This window comes from Ranitomeya variabilis, chromosome 4 (genome assembly GCF_051348905.1).
Source record: "Ranitomeya variabilis isolate aRanVar5 chromosome 4, aRanVar5.hap1, whole genome shotgun sequence".
Classification (NCBI taxonomy): Eukaryota; Metazoa; Chordata; class Amphibia; order Anura; family Dendrobatidae; genus Ranitomeya; species Ranitomeya variabilis.
In genome coordinates this window covers 530,504,858-530,522,241 of record NC_135235.1, presented here as the reverse complement: position 1 = coordinate 530,522,241, position 17,384 = coordinate 530,504,858, and the positions used below count along the sequence as shown (strand labels likewise).

General features: G+C 41.1%; 1 protein-coding gene across 1 annotated transcript in view; it reads left to right on the top strand.

The window, feature by feature from the left end:
• Positions 1-13,210: 13,210 nt before the first annotated feature.
• IKZF3 (IKAROS family zinc finger 3) overlaps positions 13,211-17,384 on the top strand; it is a 200,984-nt gene continuing 196,810 nt past the window's right edge. Inside the window, exon 1 of the mRNA XM_077252366.1 lies at positions 13,211-13,298. Coding sequence (XP_077108481.1) covers positions 13,292-13,298 — 7 coding nt within the window. The 5' untranslated portion in view covers positions 13,211-13,291. The remainder of the gene's footprint in view (positions 13,299-17,384) is intronic.

The window sequence follows — 17,384 nt, the reverse complement described above, 5'->3', positions numbered from 1 at the left end:
GTTAGTTGAGTGTTGAGGTTCAGGATCGCGGTCAGCTCAGGTTCCATCACCCTAGAGCTCGTCCTGTTTTTGCCCATGTTACGTTGACAAATTCCCTGCCATTGGGAAACATGACAGTATAGCCGGCCCACAAAGTGTTAATTGTTTGGGCTGAAGCAGGAGAAAAAGAAGTGTTGAAGGGAAACTTTTTTTTTTCCCTCAGAGTTTTGCTGCCTAGCCCTTAATTGCTGTCTAGCTGCTTCTTACCTCCTCTTAACCCTTGAATGGCTCTGACCTTAGCTGTTTAACATGGATGTCCAGAGTTTGGCTTCCAGCCTGAATAATCTCGCTGCAAAAGTTCAAAATATACAGGATTTTGTTGTTCACACTCCTATGTCTGAACCTAGAATTCCTATTCCAGAGTTTTTTTCTGGAGATAGATCTACCTTCCTGAATTTCAGGAACAATTGCAAATTGTTTCTTTCTTTGAAATCTCGCTCCTCTGGAGACCCTGCTCAGCAGGTCAAGATTGTAATATCTTTCCTGCGGGGCGACCCTCAGAATTGGGCATTTGCATTGGCACCAGGGGATCCTGCATTGCTCAGTGTGGATGCGTTTTTTCTGGCACTGGGATTGCTCTATGAGGAACCTAACCTGGAGATTCAGGCTGAAAAGGCTTTATTGGCCCTCTCTCAGGGGCATGATGAAGCGGAAGTATATTGTCAAAAATTTCGGAAATGGTCGGTGCTTACTCAGTGGAATGAGTGCGCCCTGGCTGCAAACTTCAGAGATGGTCTTTCTGAGGCCATTAAGGATATTATGGTGGGGTTCCCTGCGCCTACAGGTCTGAATGAGTCTATGACTATGGCCATTCAGATTGATCGGCGTTTACGGGAGCGCAAACCTGTGCACCAGTTGGCGGTGTCTTCTGAACAGGCACCTGAGACTATGCAATGTGATAGAATTCAGTCCAGAAGTGAACGGCAAAATTATAGGCGGAAAAATGGATTGTGTTTTTATTGTGGTGATTCAGCTCATGTTATATCAGCATGCTCTAAACGCACAAAAAAGGTTGATAAATCTTTTGCCATTAGTACTCTGCAGTCTAAGTTTATTTTGTCTGTAACTCTGATTTGTTCACTGTCATCCATTTCCGTCGATGCCTATGTGGATTCGGGCGCTGCCCTGAGTCTTATGGATTGGTCATTTGCCAAACGCTGCGGTTTTAGTCTGGAGCCTCTGGAAGTTCCTATTCCTTTGAAGGGAATTGACTCTACACCATTGGCTATGAATAAACCGCAGTACTGGACACAAGTGATCATGCGCATGACTCCCGTTCATCAGGAGGTGATTCGCTTCCTTGTACTGTATAATTTACATGATGTACTAGTGCTTGGTCTGCCATGGTTACAAACTCATAATCCAGTCCTGGATTGGAAAACAATGTCTGTGTTAAGCTGGGGATGTCAGGGGGTTCATGATGATGCACCTCTGATTTCAATCGCTTCATCTACTCCTTCTGAGGTCCCTGCGTTTTTGTCTGACTATCGGGATGTTTTTGAGGAGCCTAAGCTCAATTCGCTCCCTCCTCATAGGGAATGTGACTGTGCTATAGAATTAATTCCTGGCAGTAAGTTCCCTAAGGGTCGTTTATTTAATCTGTCAGTGCCAGAGCATACTGCTATGCGGAATTATATTAAGGAGTCCTTGGAAAAGGGACATATTCGTCCATCTTCGTCCCCTCTGGGAGCAGGTTTTTTTTTCGTGGCTAAAAAAGATGGTTCCCTGAGGCCTTGTATAGATTATCGCCTTCTGAATAAGATTACAGTCAAATATCAGTATCCATTGCCATTATTGACTGATTTGTTTGCTCGCATTAAGGGGGCTAGGTGGTTCACTAAGATAGATCTTCGCGGTGCGTATAATCTTGTGCGGATAAAGCAGGGTGATGAGTGGAAAACCGCATTTAATACGCCTGAGGGCCATTTTGAGTATTTGGTAATGCCTTTTGGACTTTCTAATGCTCCTTCAGTCTTTCAGTCCTTTATGCACAATATTTTCCGTGAATATCTGGATAAGTTTATGATTGTGTATTTGGATGATATTTTGGTGTTTTCTGATGACTGGGAGTCTCATGTTCTACAGGTCAGGAAGGTGTTTCAAGTCCTGCGGGCCAATTCTCTGTTTGTGAAGGGCTCAAAATGTCTCTTCGGAGTCCAGAAGATTTCTTTTTTGGGGTACATTTTTTCTCCTTCTACTATTGAGATGGATCCCGTCAAGGTTCAGGCGATTTGTGACTGGACACAACCTACATCTGTTAAGAGTCTTCAGAAGTTCTTGGGTTTTGCTAATTTTTATCGTCGGTTCATTTCTAATTTTTCTAGTGTTGTTAAACCTTTGACTGATTTGACTAAAAAGGGTGCTGATGTTGCTAATTGGTCTCCTGCGGCTGTGGAGGCCTTTCAGGAACTTAAGCGCCGGTTTTCTTCTGCTCCTGTGTTATGTCAACCAGATGTTTCACTTCCTTTTCAGGTTGAGGTTGATGCTTCCGAGATTGGTGCGGGGGCGGTTTTGTCACAGAGAAGTTCCGATGGCTCGGTGATGAAGCCATGTGCGTTCTTTTCTAGAAAATTCTCGCCCGCCGAGCGCAATTATGATGTGGGTAATCGGGAGCTTTTGGCCATGAAGTGGGCATTTGAGGAGTGGCGTCATTGGCTTGAGGGTGCTAGACATCGTGTGGTGGTCTTGACTGATCACAAAAATCTGATTTACCTTGAGTCTGCCCGACGTTTGAATCCTAGACAGGCTCGTTGGTCGTTGTTTTTTTCTCGTTTCAATTTCGTGGTTTCATACCTGCCAGGTTCAAAGAATGTGAAGGCAGATGCTCTTTCCAGGAGTTTTGTGCCTGACTCTCCTGGAGACTCTGGGCCTACTGGCATCCTTAGGGATGGGGTAATATTGTCCGCCGTCTGCCCAGACTTGCGACGTGCATTGCAGGAGTTTCAGGCGGATAAACCTGATCGGTGTCCACCAGAAAGACTTTGTTCCGGATGATTGGACCAGTCCATTCTTCTGTGTTGGCTGGTCATCCTGGAATATTTGGTACTAGAGACTTGGTGGCCAGGTCTTTTTGGTGGCCTTCCTTGTCAAGGGATGTGCGCACCTTTGTGCAGTCTTGTGAAGTGTGTGCTCGGGCTAAGCCTTGCTGTTCTCGGGCCAGTGGGTTGTTGTTATCCTTGCCTATCCCGAAGAGGCCTTGGACGCACATTTCCATGGATTTTATTTCAGATCTCCCTGTCTCACAGAAAATGTCCGTTATCTGGGTTGTGTGTGACCGCTTTTCTAAGATGGTTCATTTGGTACCCTTGCCTAAGTTGCCTTCCTCCTCTGAGTTGGTCCCTTTGTTTTTTCAGAACGTGGTTCGTTTGCATGGGATTCCGGAGAATATCGTTTCGGACAGGGGATCCCAGTTTGTGTCTAGATTTTGGCGGACGTTTTGTGCTAAGATGGGCATTAATTTGTCTTTCTCGTCTGCATTCCATCCTCAGACGAATGGCCAGACGGAGCGAACTAATCAGACCTTGGAAACTTATTTAAGGTGTTTTGTTTCTGCTGATCAAGATGACTGGGTTGCCTTTTTGCCACTGGCCGAATTTGCCCTTAATAATCGGGCTAGTTCTGCTACTTTGGTTTCTCCTTTCTTTTGTAATTCGGGGTTTCATCCTCGTTTTTCCTCTGGTCAGGTGGAGCCTTCGGATTGTCCTGGAGTGGACGTGGTGGTGGATAGGCTACATCAGATTTGGAATCAGGTGGTGGACAATTTGAAGTTGTCTCAGGAGAAGGCTCAGCAGTTTGCTAATCGTCGTCGCCGCGTGGGTCCCCGACTTCGTGTTGGGGACTTGGTGTGCTTGTCTTCTCGTTTTGTCCCTATGAAGGTCTCTTCTCCCAAGTTTAAGCCTCGGTTCATCGGTCCTTATAAGATCTTGGAGATTCTTAACCCTGTATCTTTTCGTTTGGATCTCCCAGCATCGTTTGCTATTCATGATGTGTTCCATCGGTCGTTATTGCGGAGGTATGAGGTGCCCGTTGTTCCTTCGGTTGAGCCTCCTGCTCCGGTGCTGGTGGAGGGAGAATTGGAGTATGTTGTTGAGAAGATCTTGGATTCTCGTGTTTCCAGACGTAAACTCCAGTATTTGGTTAAGTGGAAGGGTTATGGTCAGGAGGATAATTCCTGGGTGGTCGCCTCTGATGTTCATGCGACTGATTTGGTCCGCACCTTCCATAGAGCTCATCCTGATCGCCCTGGGGGTTCTCGTGAGGGTTCGGTGACCCCTCCTCAAGGGGGGGGTACTGTTGTGGATTCTGTTTTTGGGCTCCCTCTGGTGGTTACAACTGGTACTGGGTGACTTTGGTGGGTTGCGGTCTCTAATGTTGTTGGAGCATAATTATGACATGGTGGGGATATCTGAAACATGGCTGGATGAGAGCCATGATCTTGGTGCAATTAACTGGGACGATATCCTGAGACATAAAAATACACAAAGAAAATGGGAGACGTTTATTAGCATCCTGGATAGGATCTGTGCACAGTATATACCGTATGGGAATAAACATACTAGAAATAGGAGGAAACCAATATGGCTAAATAGAGCTGTAAGGGGCGCAATAAGTGACAAAAAGAAAGCATTTAGAGAATTAAAGGAAGTAGGTAGTGAGGAGGCATTAAATAAATACAGAAAATTAAATTCTGTAAAAAGCAATTCAAGGCAGCAAAAATTGACAGAGAGACTCATTGCCAGAGAGAGTAAAAATAATCCCAAAATATTCTTTAACTACATAAATAGTAAGAAACTAAAAAAATGAAAGTGTTGGCCCCCTTAAAAATAGTCTGGGGAAAATGGTGGATGAGGATGAGGAAAAAGCCAATATGCTAAATGACTTTTTTCAACAGTATTTACACAAGAAAATCCCATGGCAGCCAATATGATCAGTGATAACAAAAATTCCCCATTAAGTGTCACCTGCTTAACCCAGCAGGAAGTACGGCGGCATCTAAAAATCACTAAAATTGACAAATCTCCGGGCCCGGATGGGATACACCCCCGAGTACTGCAGGAATTAAGTACAGTCATTGATAGACCATTATTTTTAATCTTTAAAGAGTCCATAATAACAGGGTCTGTACCACAGGACTGGAGTATAGCAAATGTGGTGCCAATATTCAAAAAGGGGACAAAAACTGAACTCGGAAATTATAGGCCAGTAAGCTTAACCTCTACTGTGGGTAAAATCCTGGAGGGCATTTATACTGGAGTATCTGAAGAGGAATAACCTCATGACCCAGTATCAGCACGGGTTTACTAGGGACCGTTCATGTCAGACTAATTTGATCAGCTTCTATGAAGAGGTAAGTTCCGGACTGGACCAAGGGAACCCAGTAGATGTAGTGTATATGGACTTTTCAAAAGCTTTTGATACGGTGCCACACAAAAGGTTGATACATAAAATGAGAATAATGGGGATAGGGGAAAATATGTGTAAGTGGGTTGAGAGCTGGCTCAGGGATAGGAAACAAAGGGTGGTTATTAATGGAGCACACTCGGACTGGGTCGCGGTTAGCAGTGGGGTACCACAGGGGTCAGTATTGGGCCCTCTTCTATTTAACATATTTATTAATGACCTTGTAGGGGGCATTCAGAGTAGAATTTCAATATTTGCAGATTACACTAAACTCTGCAGGGTAATCAATACAGGGGAGGACAATTTTATATTACAGGATGATTTATGTAAACTAGAAGCTTGGGCTGACAAATGGCAAATGAGCTTTAATGGGGATAAATGTAAGGTCATGCACTTGGGTAGAAGTAATAAGATGTATAACTATGTGCTTAATTCTAAAACTCTGGGCAAAACCGTCAATGAAAAAGACCTGGGTGTATGGGTGGATGACAAACTCATATTCAGTGGCCAGTGTCAGGCAGCTGCTACAAAGGCAAATAAAATAATGGGATGTATTAAAAGAGGCATAGATGCTCATGAGGAGAACATAATTTTACCTCTATACAAGTCACTAGTTCGACCACACTTAGAATACTGTGCACAGTTCTGGTCTCCGGTGTATAAGAAAGACATAGCTGAACTGGAGCGGGTGCAGAGAAGAGCGACCAAAGTTATTAGAGGACTGGGGGGTCTGCAATATCAAGATAGGTTATTACACTTGGGGCTGTTTAGTTTGGAAAAACGAAGACTAAGGGGTGATCTTATTTTAATGTATAAATATATGAGGGGACAGTACAAAGACCTTTCTGATGATCTTTTTAATCATAGACCTGAGACAGGGACAAGGGGGCATCCTCTACGTCTGGAGGAAAGAAGGTTTAAGCATAATAACAGACGCGGATTCTTTACTATATTAATCAGCCGATGGTGTTATCCCAAAATTTAAATATAAAGAACTCATATAGGATAAAATATAACTTTTACTAATTATTTTAAAAGCCAAAAGCTCACAATAAAAAGTGCAAGGTGCATAATACAAACAAACATACAGACAACCGTGAAAAATAGCGCTGAAGATCCTTATCAGAAATATATAACCCTATAACCCTGATATTGCATCACATGCTGTTCAGAAATATTCAAATAGGGTCCAACAGCGCAAAACCTCTGTGGTCACTGATACCTTATAGCATAGGTGTAGAACACCATTATCAATACCACAGCAGGTACCTTAGACTCTTAACACCACTAAGAGGTTTTATAATCCCAGTACAGCAGTAGAAACCATACACAATTTATATACTGCAGTCTGGGGTACAACATCGGATTCAAACTCGCCAAAATTACATCAATATTCAGTCTACCCAAGACTGTTCCGTAACCTTATTAGACCCACTCAAAGAATCCATTAGTTGTGGCTGGTTTATGCAGAAATAATAAAGAACGATCTCACCCGCATCAAGCCATAGTAAATCGCTGTACTCAGTTATATTGGTGGCGGTGGATGTCCTCCCCTACTGTCCCGACGCGTTTCGTTTCCAACTCCTCAGGGGATATCATCGGGGTTGATTTAGCATGCCCGTCCAGCCGACGCTGCCAATCCATGCGCGTGGTGAGTCATATGTACGCTAGCTCTTTATAATGCATCTTACATACCGACATCCGGTCCGTGTCCCGCCCGGAGCTGAACATCCGACCGGATGTGAGATTATCTGACCGCATCAGCTGACCGAAGGGTAAGTCAGCTGTATACCACACCTACTCTGGAACGCAAGCCTTTTTAATGCGCCTGCGCTCTCACTTGCAGTATACTCTGGAACGCAAACATTCTCAATACGCCTGCGCTGCTATTCGCGGTCACCTATTTACTTTGAATACCGCTTGATCACTGTATCAAATAACCCAGTTTCCATGCGTAAATCACTAGATAGATGCACTTGCCAAATATTATTTATCATACATCTCTAGTGTACCACCATATTATGTGCAGGTTACTTCTCTTATTGGTAAGACGTTCTTTAAAGTATCATTAGTCATATTGGACATAGATCAAGTTTGTACAGATCAAGTACAATACCTCCACTGGGGACTAGGGACCCATAATCAAGGTACAAGAGTTTAATCAAGAATCATTAATTTTTAGTTGTTTAAATTTTATAAATTAATTAATTAATTAATTACGACAGACCATTCTCAGGAGCATTGGAGGCACGGAGGGGATAGATATAGATAGAAAGAGATTGAGTGGAGAAAGCCTAGTGTGCCCCTAGGGCGCCCTATACCTCCTTACCCTACCACACGCGGAGGTTGGCACCCTAGGACCTGCGCAGTGGCGCCCCCACTCAACGTCGGCTCACCCTCTCTATCAACCCTATTATTCCCTACACTAGAGGAAGGAAGCAAACGAGAGCTGGTCATTCAGACCATTTGGATGGACGGTACCCAGCCAAAAAATCCATTTACACTCCTTTTGGAGAATCATTTGATCCCAATTCCCCCCTCTACTAGGTGGTTTGATTCTATCAATTTCTACAAAAGTAATCTTCTTGCTGTTACCCTGGTGGTGTCTATTCACATGATTAGCTATAGATGTATCCTTCTTATTCATTATATCGCTTATATGCTCTCTTATTCTTCTACAAAACTCCCTCTTATTACCTACAAATGTCTTGCTTGTCTGTATAGAGACACAGGCTTTACATCCGCCACATTTGTAGCAGCCAGCCGGCTACGTACTGAGCCATGAGTAATTCTTTTTATTCTGATAGTGGCTATGGACGAGTCTGTCCTTTATGGATTTGCCCCTGCGAAAAGTAACCTGAGGTACTGAGTTTATGCTACCCTTGATGTCCGGGTCCATACAGAGAATTTGCCAATGTTTTTTTAGGACTTTTCGAATCTCATTCGCTCCATTAGAGAATCGGGTTATGAATCGTGTGATTCCCTCCTCCCCTTTTTTGGTTTTTGTATAAGCAACTCTCTTCGTTCTCTTGTAAGTGAGGATCTATATGCTTCATTAAGTACACGCTCAGGGTACCCTCTTTCGCGGAACCTTCTCAGATCATCCGCTTGTTCTTTAAAATTGCTTAAATCAGAACAATTTCGGCGGAGTCTTAAATATTGTCCTTTCGGTATACCCTGTTTAAGGGATCTGGGATGATTACTTTCCCACCTTAATAATGAATTTGTAGCCGTGGGTTTTCGATAATTTTTTGTAACTATCATACCACCATCACCTCTTTGAACCAGGACATCAAGGAAAGCCAGACTGTTTTTATCCATTTCACATGTAAAATGTAATCCAAGGTTGTTCTCATTCAGATTATCCACAAAATTGTAAAAATCCGACTCATTACCCCTCCACAACACAAATACATCGTCCAAATATCTTAGCCATAACGCCACTTTATCTTCCAGACCCTTAGTTGTCTCGTTAAACCTGCATTGGTATTGATAATGGTGTTCTACACCTAAGCTATAAGGTATCAGTGACCACAGAGGTTTTGCGCTGTTGGACCCTATTTGAATATTTCTGAACAGCATGTGATGCAATATCAGGGTTATAGGGTTATATATTTCTGATAAGGATCTTCAGCGCTATTTTTCACAGTTGTCTGTATGTTTGTTTGTATTATGCACCTTGCACTTTTTATTGTGAGCTTTTGGCTTTTAAAATAATTAGTAAAAGTTATATTTTATCCTATATGAGTTCTTTATATTTAAATTTTGGGATAACACCATCGGCTGATTAATATATCTGATATATAGTATGGCAGGTTTTCTCTCAACAGGGATAGACACAAATACATGGATATCAGAAGCTAGGGACTTATTTTCGGAGAGAGAGTTTGTGCAGAAAAGGTACACCCCTTCTTATAATACTGCATTTAGGGATTTAGAAAAAATGTACAAAAGTCAAATTACATCGTGGTGGGAAGTCCAAAGTTTGGACAGTTATATAAAAGCAGGAATTGTTCCACGTCATTTAAGAATATCGCTGACTCCGGGGTATAGATATAAGAGCTCTGGTCTATTGGCAAAATAGGAGAAGGAGGCCACTGAAAGCTCCATTAGATTAATGAGATTGCTGTTAGAAGAAGAGAAAAATACCCTTAGCAAGTTAAATGAAACATTAAAGGAGCATATAGAGGTCACAAAGAAGTTTGCATCCGGATAGTGATGAGTGTAAAACAACGATCTTGACATCTGAGTGTCTATTTGAAAATCTTGTCGTTCTATTTGAGTTATGCAATGCACCTGCTGTTTTTCAACATTTTTTTGAATGATATTTTCTCTGATTGCATTGGAAGATTTGTTGTGATTCACATAGATGATGTTCTAATTTTCTCACTAGATTTGCACTCTCACCAGGAACGTGTCTGTGTTGTATTTCAAAGGTTGAGCGAGAACTCTTTGTTTGCGAAATTAGAGAAATGTGTTTCTTGTGATCAGGAAATTTTTTTCTTGGGATCTTGCCAGCAGAAGGGTTTAAGATGGACCCTATGGACTCTGGGAAGGTGCAGGCCATAATTGATTGGGTTCAACCTTGTGACCTTAAGGCTTTGCAACGTTTTCTGGGATTCACCACCTATTATAGGAAATGTAGCAAAGGTTTTTCTCAGATTGATAAACCTCTTACTGACCTCACACATAAGGGGGCGAATCTAAAAGTTTGGTTGCCAGATGCTATAAAGGCTTTTAAAATATTAAGAGTATTTCGTGTCTGCTCCCGTTCTAATCCAACTCGATCTCCAAGAGGCTTTCATTGTGGAGGTGGATGCTTTAGAGGTCCGGGTAGGGGCTCAAAACTCTGACTAACCTGCATCCATGTGCTTTTTTTCTTCCTAAAAATTCTTGTCTGCGGAGAGAAATTAAGATGTAGGGAATCGTGAGTTAATTGCTGTTAAATTGGCCTTTGAGGAATGGACGCGTTTTTTGGAGGGGGCGGTTCATCAAGTTACTGATGACAAGAATTTAGCTTAGATTGAATCGGCTAAACGATTAACCCTCAGACAGGCCAGATAGTCCTTGTTTTTCTCTAGGTTTAAGAATGTGAAAGCTGACTCTTTATCACAGTCTCAATTCAGTTTCTCCTCCAGATCCTTCATCCTCCATTATTGCTCAAGGTATTGTGGTTTCTATGATAACCTCTGAGTTGGAAAAGAAGATCCGTAAAATCCAGTCATTGGCTCCTCCCTCTACACCAGGAGCTAAATTATTTGTGCCTGTTTATCAAAGATTGCATCTGTTTTCAGGAGTTTCATGATTAAATTTGAGTGGTCATCCTGGGGTTGGTGCTACATGGAAAGTCAGTCATAGCTGGTTGGCTGGGGAATTGGCTTCATTGTCAAATACAGTAAGACCATGGACTCATCTGTCCAAAGAAGCTCATTTTATTCCTTTTTCAGGAGTACCAAAATGCAGAGACACTCTCCAGGTTGTTTTTCTCTCATATTGTAAGTTACATGGGGTCCATCTTAACATTGTGTCTAATAGGGGAGTGCAATTTGTCTCTAAATTCTAGAGATTTTTTTGTGTGGTAAACTTGGGATTAACTTGTCATTTTCATCTGCTTACCAGCTGCAGAAAGTTGTGGACTCTGGTGGGCTCCGAAAATCTTTCCAGTACCCCATCCACTGGAGAGGATAATGACCTGAGGAGAGATGCTGAGTACCAGCTCGAGGTTTAGCCAGGGCCTTTGAGGTTTCCTGGGTTGTCTTTGCAGTGATTGAAAGCTCAGTTGTCAAGTCTGGGGCAGGGGCGTACTGAGCTATCTGTGCAGTGATTGACAGTGCAGATGACCAGTCTGGTGCAGTGGTGTGCTGAGCTCTCTGTGCAGTGATTGACAGCTCAGTTGTCCAGTCTAGTGCAGGGGCGGGCTCAGCTGTCTGTAGTTTGATTGACATCTCGGCCGTCCAATCTGAGACCGGGAGTTGCTGAGCTCTGATCAGTTGCTCTGAGTTTCCATAATTATTTAGCTATTTACCTGAGCCGGCAATCACAAATAGCTGTCAGCCGTAGCTTCAGCTAAGTGTGGTTTGTTCCTTTGTGCCTTGTATTTTGCTCCTTGATCTATCGCTGGTTGACCTTGTATCTCGTTCTGACCATCAATCTGTTTAATCCTTTTACTCTGATCTGCTATCCTCATGGTATTTTGACCTTGGACCGTCTTCTGACAATGCTTTTGTTTCTTTCCTCTGTTTAAGATGCAGTCTCCTGGATTTTCACCTACAACTCCTCGACTTTCGGCTTCGTAGGGATATATCGTTTTACCGTATTTTTTTGGACTATAAGACGAACCGCACCATAAGACGCACCTAGATGATCCTGGTATGCACGACCCCATCCCAGTCCTAGTATGATTGGCCCCATCACGGTCCTGGTTCGATTGGTCCCATCCTTATTCTGGTATAATTGTCCCCACCCTGGTTCTGGTTTGATTGGTCCCATCCTTATTCTGGTATAATTGTTCCCATCCCATTCCTGGTATGGTTGGCCCCATCCCTTTTCTGGTATAAGTGGCCCCATCCTTTTCCTGGTATAATTGGTCCCATCCTTTTTCTTTTATAATTTGCCCCATCCCGTACCTGGTATGCATGACCCCCATCAGGAAAGATTAAAAAAAAAAAATTACACTCACCTACACAGCACTTCCTCGCAGCATCCTGCTCCAGTGCCAGCAGCTGCTTAATGCTTGTAATTAACACATGGCAGGGACGCCATTTATATCATGATGCCAGAAAAATGAGTGTGCATTGCCCTCCACGCCCATGGAATTCAGTGCATATTAATTTCTCTTTAGCAGCGGGCACAGGAGTTAGCTGGAGCTACCAGCTGCAGCCTCCTGTGATCCGATTCTCTGCCGAAACTGCTCCCCCACCTCTCCACCACAGCCAGAGCCCATACATCCAGACTATAAGACACCCCCCCCCCATTTTCCTGCACATTTTGGGAGGAAAATAATGCGTTTTATAAAATAATAAATAAAATATGGTAATTTATTGATCAGCTTGGTACTATTTTTGAAAAGTGGTAGCTCAACTATGGGGTGAATAGAGAAAGTGTCAGTATAATCAGGGCCTAACTGACTTCCCCTCCCTGCTTTGTGCCTGGAACACTCCAATACTTGGTGAGTTTATTCCAATTTTTTTTTTTTTACTTTGAGCTATTCTTCTATGGATTAGATTCATTATTATAACTACTCATTAAATTCTACCATTCCGGGCAGCTTTTGGAGTTGTTTCTCTCTGTGACAATTTTACACATTATAGAGATCTACTGAGACGTAGTTTTAGTATTTTGATGATAAATTATTTGCTCTAATGCTTTCACATTTGTCGTACTAGAATTCTGCAGTTGAATTAAAAAGTGCATGCAAAGCCATGGCGAGCCATATGTGTATGTATCACTTGATTTCCCATGATGGAGACACATGTACCTGCTTTTTTTTTTTTTTAGAGGAAAAATTGTTTTGTCTTTTGCTATTTTTATACTGATCCAGATCAGTAGTTCTCATGCCTTGTACAATTGTCTGATGACTCATACTTTATATCAGAGGCTCTGTAGGTTAGTGTCGCCTGCTCTGTGACAGGTTGTATAGTGGAAGATCAGAGACTACTTAACCACCACAACCACAATCCTGCCCCCCAGCATGTGACATGATGACGTCACATCCCTCCAACCCCCACCTTTCCCCGGAAACTTGCTTGTTGGAGTCTCCTGCCTGTCTGGTACTTGGAGACTGCGCAACAGAAGCCGAAGAAACACGTGGAGCAGACGGCACTGGGAGGCAAACTGAGGGAACAAGCTCAGGATGACAGGTGAGGAGGTGGAGATGGCAGCATCATAGGTTTTCTGCTTATGTATCCAAAACACTAAGATTTAAGGTGAGAAAAAAATCTTATCCTGGAATTCAAATGAGTATTTAAAAAAACGGAAATCTATAATGATTTGCGACCAATGTTTATATTTGTGAGTAAACTAAAATAAGAGGAAGTTAAAATTTATTAGCCATGTGTAAAGCACTGTTAAAATCAGACTTTGCCAATAAGCAAATTATTCACTCTGTAGTTTAATTTTAATGCTTAAAAGTCAAAAAAAATCACTGAATAACCAATTATGTAGTTTGATATTTTTGCAGCCTTTGTTTTTTTTCTGTTGTACTGATATTCTTGATGAGTGACTGCACTTTCACAAGCTATTTGACAGGTTAAACATTTTGATCGGTGGCCTTCCAAGTGCTAGAGACACCCCCCCCCCGCAATCACTGAAACCGAAATGCTCAGCAGAGTCCAACTTGCCTGAGTTAGCTGAAAACGGTCTTTAGTCATAGAGGAGAAAGGCACATAGCTGAGCGGTTCTACCCTTCATTTTGGTGGTTAGTGTTGGTCCCAGCACCCAGTCCACCACCAATCAGGACTTCTGTCTTGCCTCTAAGACATCTCAGCATTTTTCTGACATTGTCGTTGCTCTTCAAGTATTTTCCTAAACAAACTGTAAATTACCTTGATAGTTAGTTTAGGTAAATAGATATGCAGCAGAATATGTAGAATATTTAGACATATTTCTTACATGTACAATACCATGTATCACAGGGGCTATAACGAATGCTTCTCAATTTTCATGTTCAGTTTATTGAATTGTTCAAACAATATAATGTTTATAGTAAGCATTGTTATTCTTTCTAAACTTCTATATTAAAAATATTTATTTTAATAAAGTCTAATTCCAGAATTAGAACTTATTCATTTGTCATCGTTACCTCTTTGTCTCGACAAGCTGCACATTGTTTAGTCCTTCATACACTAGAGATTTCAGTCATCCATTTTCTCAATGACCACATTGCCATAACTTAAAAAAAGACAAATTTCGTTTGGCATAAGTGACTTTGAAATTTTACTTGAAAACAACGATAAAGAAAATTCAGCTGTGATTTCCAACTTTATTACTTCTTATGTTCATGGAAAGAGTGAGAACTAATTTTTCTCTAAAAGTTGATCTCATCGTAGCCAGATATGGTCAGCTCAGATAAACTTCATAACGTGGAGTAACAAGGACATTGCTCTTTAAGGCTCTGGCAAAAATTATAAATTTTCTCTTTATAGGTACATTTTTTAGTAAAATGTACATTTTTCTTTTATTCTATAAACTACTGACAACATGCCTCCGAATTTCCAAGCAATAAATTTTTTATTTTTTTCTGAAAAGGAGAAGTGGTCAAATTTTTTTTAAAAAAACAGTGCTTTCAGACCTCAAATAATGCAAAGAAAACAAGTAAATAATTTAGAAACAACAATACTAATGTTTTAACTCAGGAAGAGTTCAGAAATCAATATTTTGTGGAATAACCATAATTTTTTATCACAGCTTTCATGCATCTTGGCATGCTTTCCACCAGTCATTCACACTGCTTCTGGCACAAAAATGTAAGCAGTTCTTCTTTGTGTGATGGCTTGTGACTATCCATCATCCTCCTGATTACATTCCAGAGGTGTCCAATGGGGTTCAGGTCTGGAGATTGGGCTGCCTATGACAGGGTTTTGATGTGGTGGTCTTTTAATTTTTGCCAGAGCTGTATAGTCATCTCGGATTAAACACGTGTGAATTTGTGCAAAGCTCACGTTGGAGTGCACATTATGGGAACAGTTTTTTTTCTCAAATTTCATAATAACAAATAAAGGAAAGGTTTCATCTGTGCTAGTTTTGTCATTTGCAAAAAAAACAAACCTCTGCTATGTGTGCCTTGTATGACCTGGCATGGGATTCATGGCAAGATTTTGTAGTAAAAAAATAACGTGACACACACCTACACCCCTAAACTGAAAACTGTCAGTCATAGAAAGACCATCTGAGGGTACGTATTCAGTTGTACAGTATTTTATCTGAAGATTTCACTGTGGATTTGCTCCTGATTTTATCATTTGCAATTGTAACAAGTGATGTACTTGATAAATACAAAAGATAATACGTACTCTATGGTTTTCCGTATGTCACTCCACTACAAATTTTCTATTTTTGGACATTGGCTAAAAAGATATTATCATTGCAGTGGCACCATAATTTTTGCAGAAATTGCTACATTCAATTGTAAATGCCTAATCAAATTGTGTCAACGTGTTCTGCTATTACTTACACAATTGTTTAATACCTACATCAAAAATGTATAAATGACGAGAAGCAGTGTGTGATTAAGCTTTTGATGTGAAGTGCGACATCATGGCTATGATTTTATGTCTGTATAAAATTTGCATAAAAGGGGAATATTCTAGAAGGGTCATTGCTGTATTAAAAAAGGTTAGGCACAAGTAGATTAATGCTGCAACCATATTTTTCAACAATAAAAATGTACAATCTGCACAAAATACTTTTGCAGTTACTTGCGACATTTGACACATTGGTTTCAGGCTCTTACATAATTTTGGCAAGTGGACTGCCATCCTTAATTTTTCACCAAATTTGTGTTGGTGTAATTGGCACCAAATATATAATTGTGGTGAGACATTTGACAAATATGGAAAGTCAGAGTTGAAGTGAACACATTAAGATTTGGCAGAAATTGCGCTATGTATAGTTTATCAAAATGGCAGCATTGAATTTTAAAATGTTTATGATACTTTAACTGAAAGGTCCCATATCCAGCTATGAGACACAAAATTATCATGTTCACGGTGTTAGACAGACATGTATTTATAAGTAGAGATTAGTGGATATTTGAAATTCAAATTCTCCAGCTTCGACGAATTTCCTCCAGAAATTTGATTTGAGGCGCATCAATGTGAATCTCATTATTGACTCTGTTGATGAAAAATGACTACCATACAAACTATGCTCCACTAGGAACCACTGATCTGCATTGGCCCAGGTACTGACCACAATTGTACAAGGTATGATAATCCGTAAGATGTCATAGTTACAGGGCATTATGACAAAGCCCGTGTAGCATGCAAAACTACGTTTTCCCCCTCTCTGATGCTTTAACAGTGTGGGAAATGGTTCCGGGCAAGTGTTCTTGCAAACTGCAAATCAAATCTCAAAGTGTTTGAATTCGCATAACACTGCAAATTTCAGGAAAGTCGACCTGAACTCAAATCTCTGCAGATCAATTCACTCATCTCTGTTCACCAGTTGTCCAATTTTTTCAGTGGTTGTTATAACTTGTGCTAATAACAGCTCACACATTTGTTGGCAATATAAAAACACAGCACCCCTAATTTGGTGTTTTAATGCTTAGTTCACTCACTGTGTAATGTATATGTGGAAGTAGCTTAAAAATTTGTAATGAAATCTATATGTGGCTTATATTTTTTTTTTTTTTTTCAAATTTTGATTAGGATTTGAGTGTGTGGCAATGAGTGACATCAACAGCTTTAGGCTTGGGCTAGATGGGAACTCTGGTTGTGCAAGAGCAATTTCTGCAACTTAATTTTGGTTATACTAAAAAAAATTCTACAAGTCTACTTTTGTGCAATTATTTTATATCTGCGATTTGTTTGTAAAAAATATCCATATCACAAACATTGAAGCCTATGCAAGACACACCTGCTGACAAAAAATCCAATAAGGTTGGATATACATGATGGTTGTGGCAGATTGCTGGTTGCAATGTGATCCCATTAAAAGGGTTGTCCAGGCTGAAATCAAAATTCTGCAGTCAATCTATGTCACTGCAAGCTGCCAAGTGTGCACATCATACACTGTTACGATTCTCTTGTATTCCCTGTTCAGGTGAGCAGTCGTGTGACCACATATATGTAATCTGCATACTTGCAGTCACATAACAACTAATCTCATCCCGCTTCTTTTAATTATATTCTATTGGGAAAAGGCGGGTGAGTCTAGTTAACGTGTGACCACAAGTGTGCCAGTTGCATACATGGGGGTCACGTATCCACCCAGGGCCGGACTTA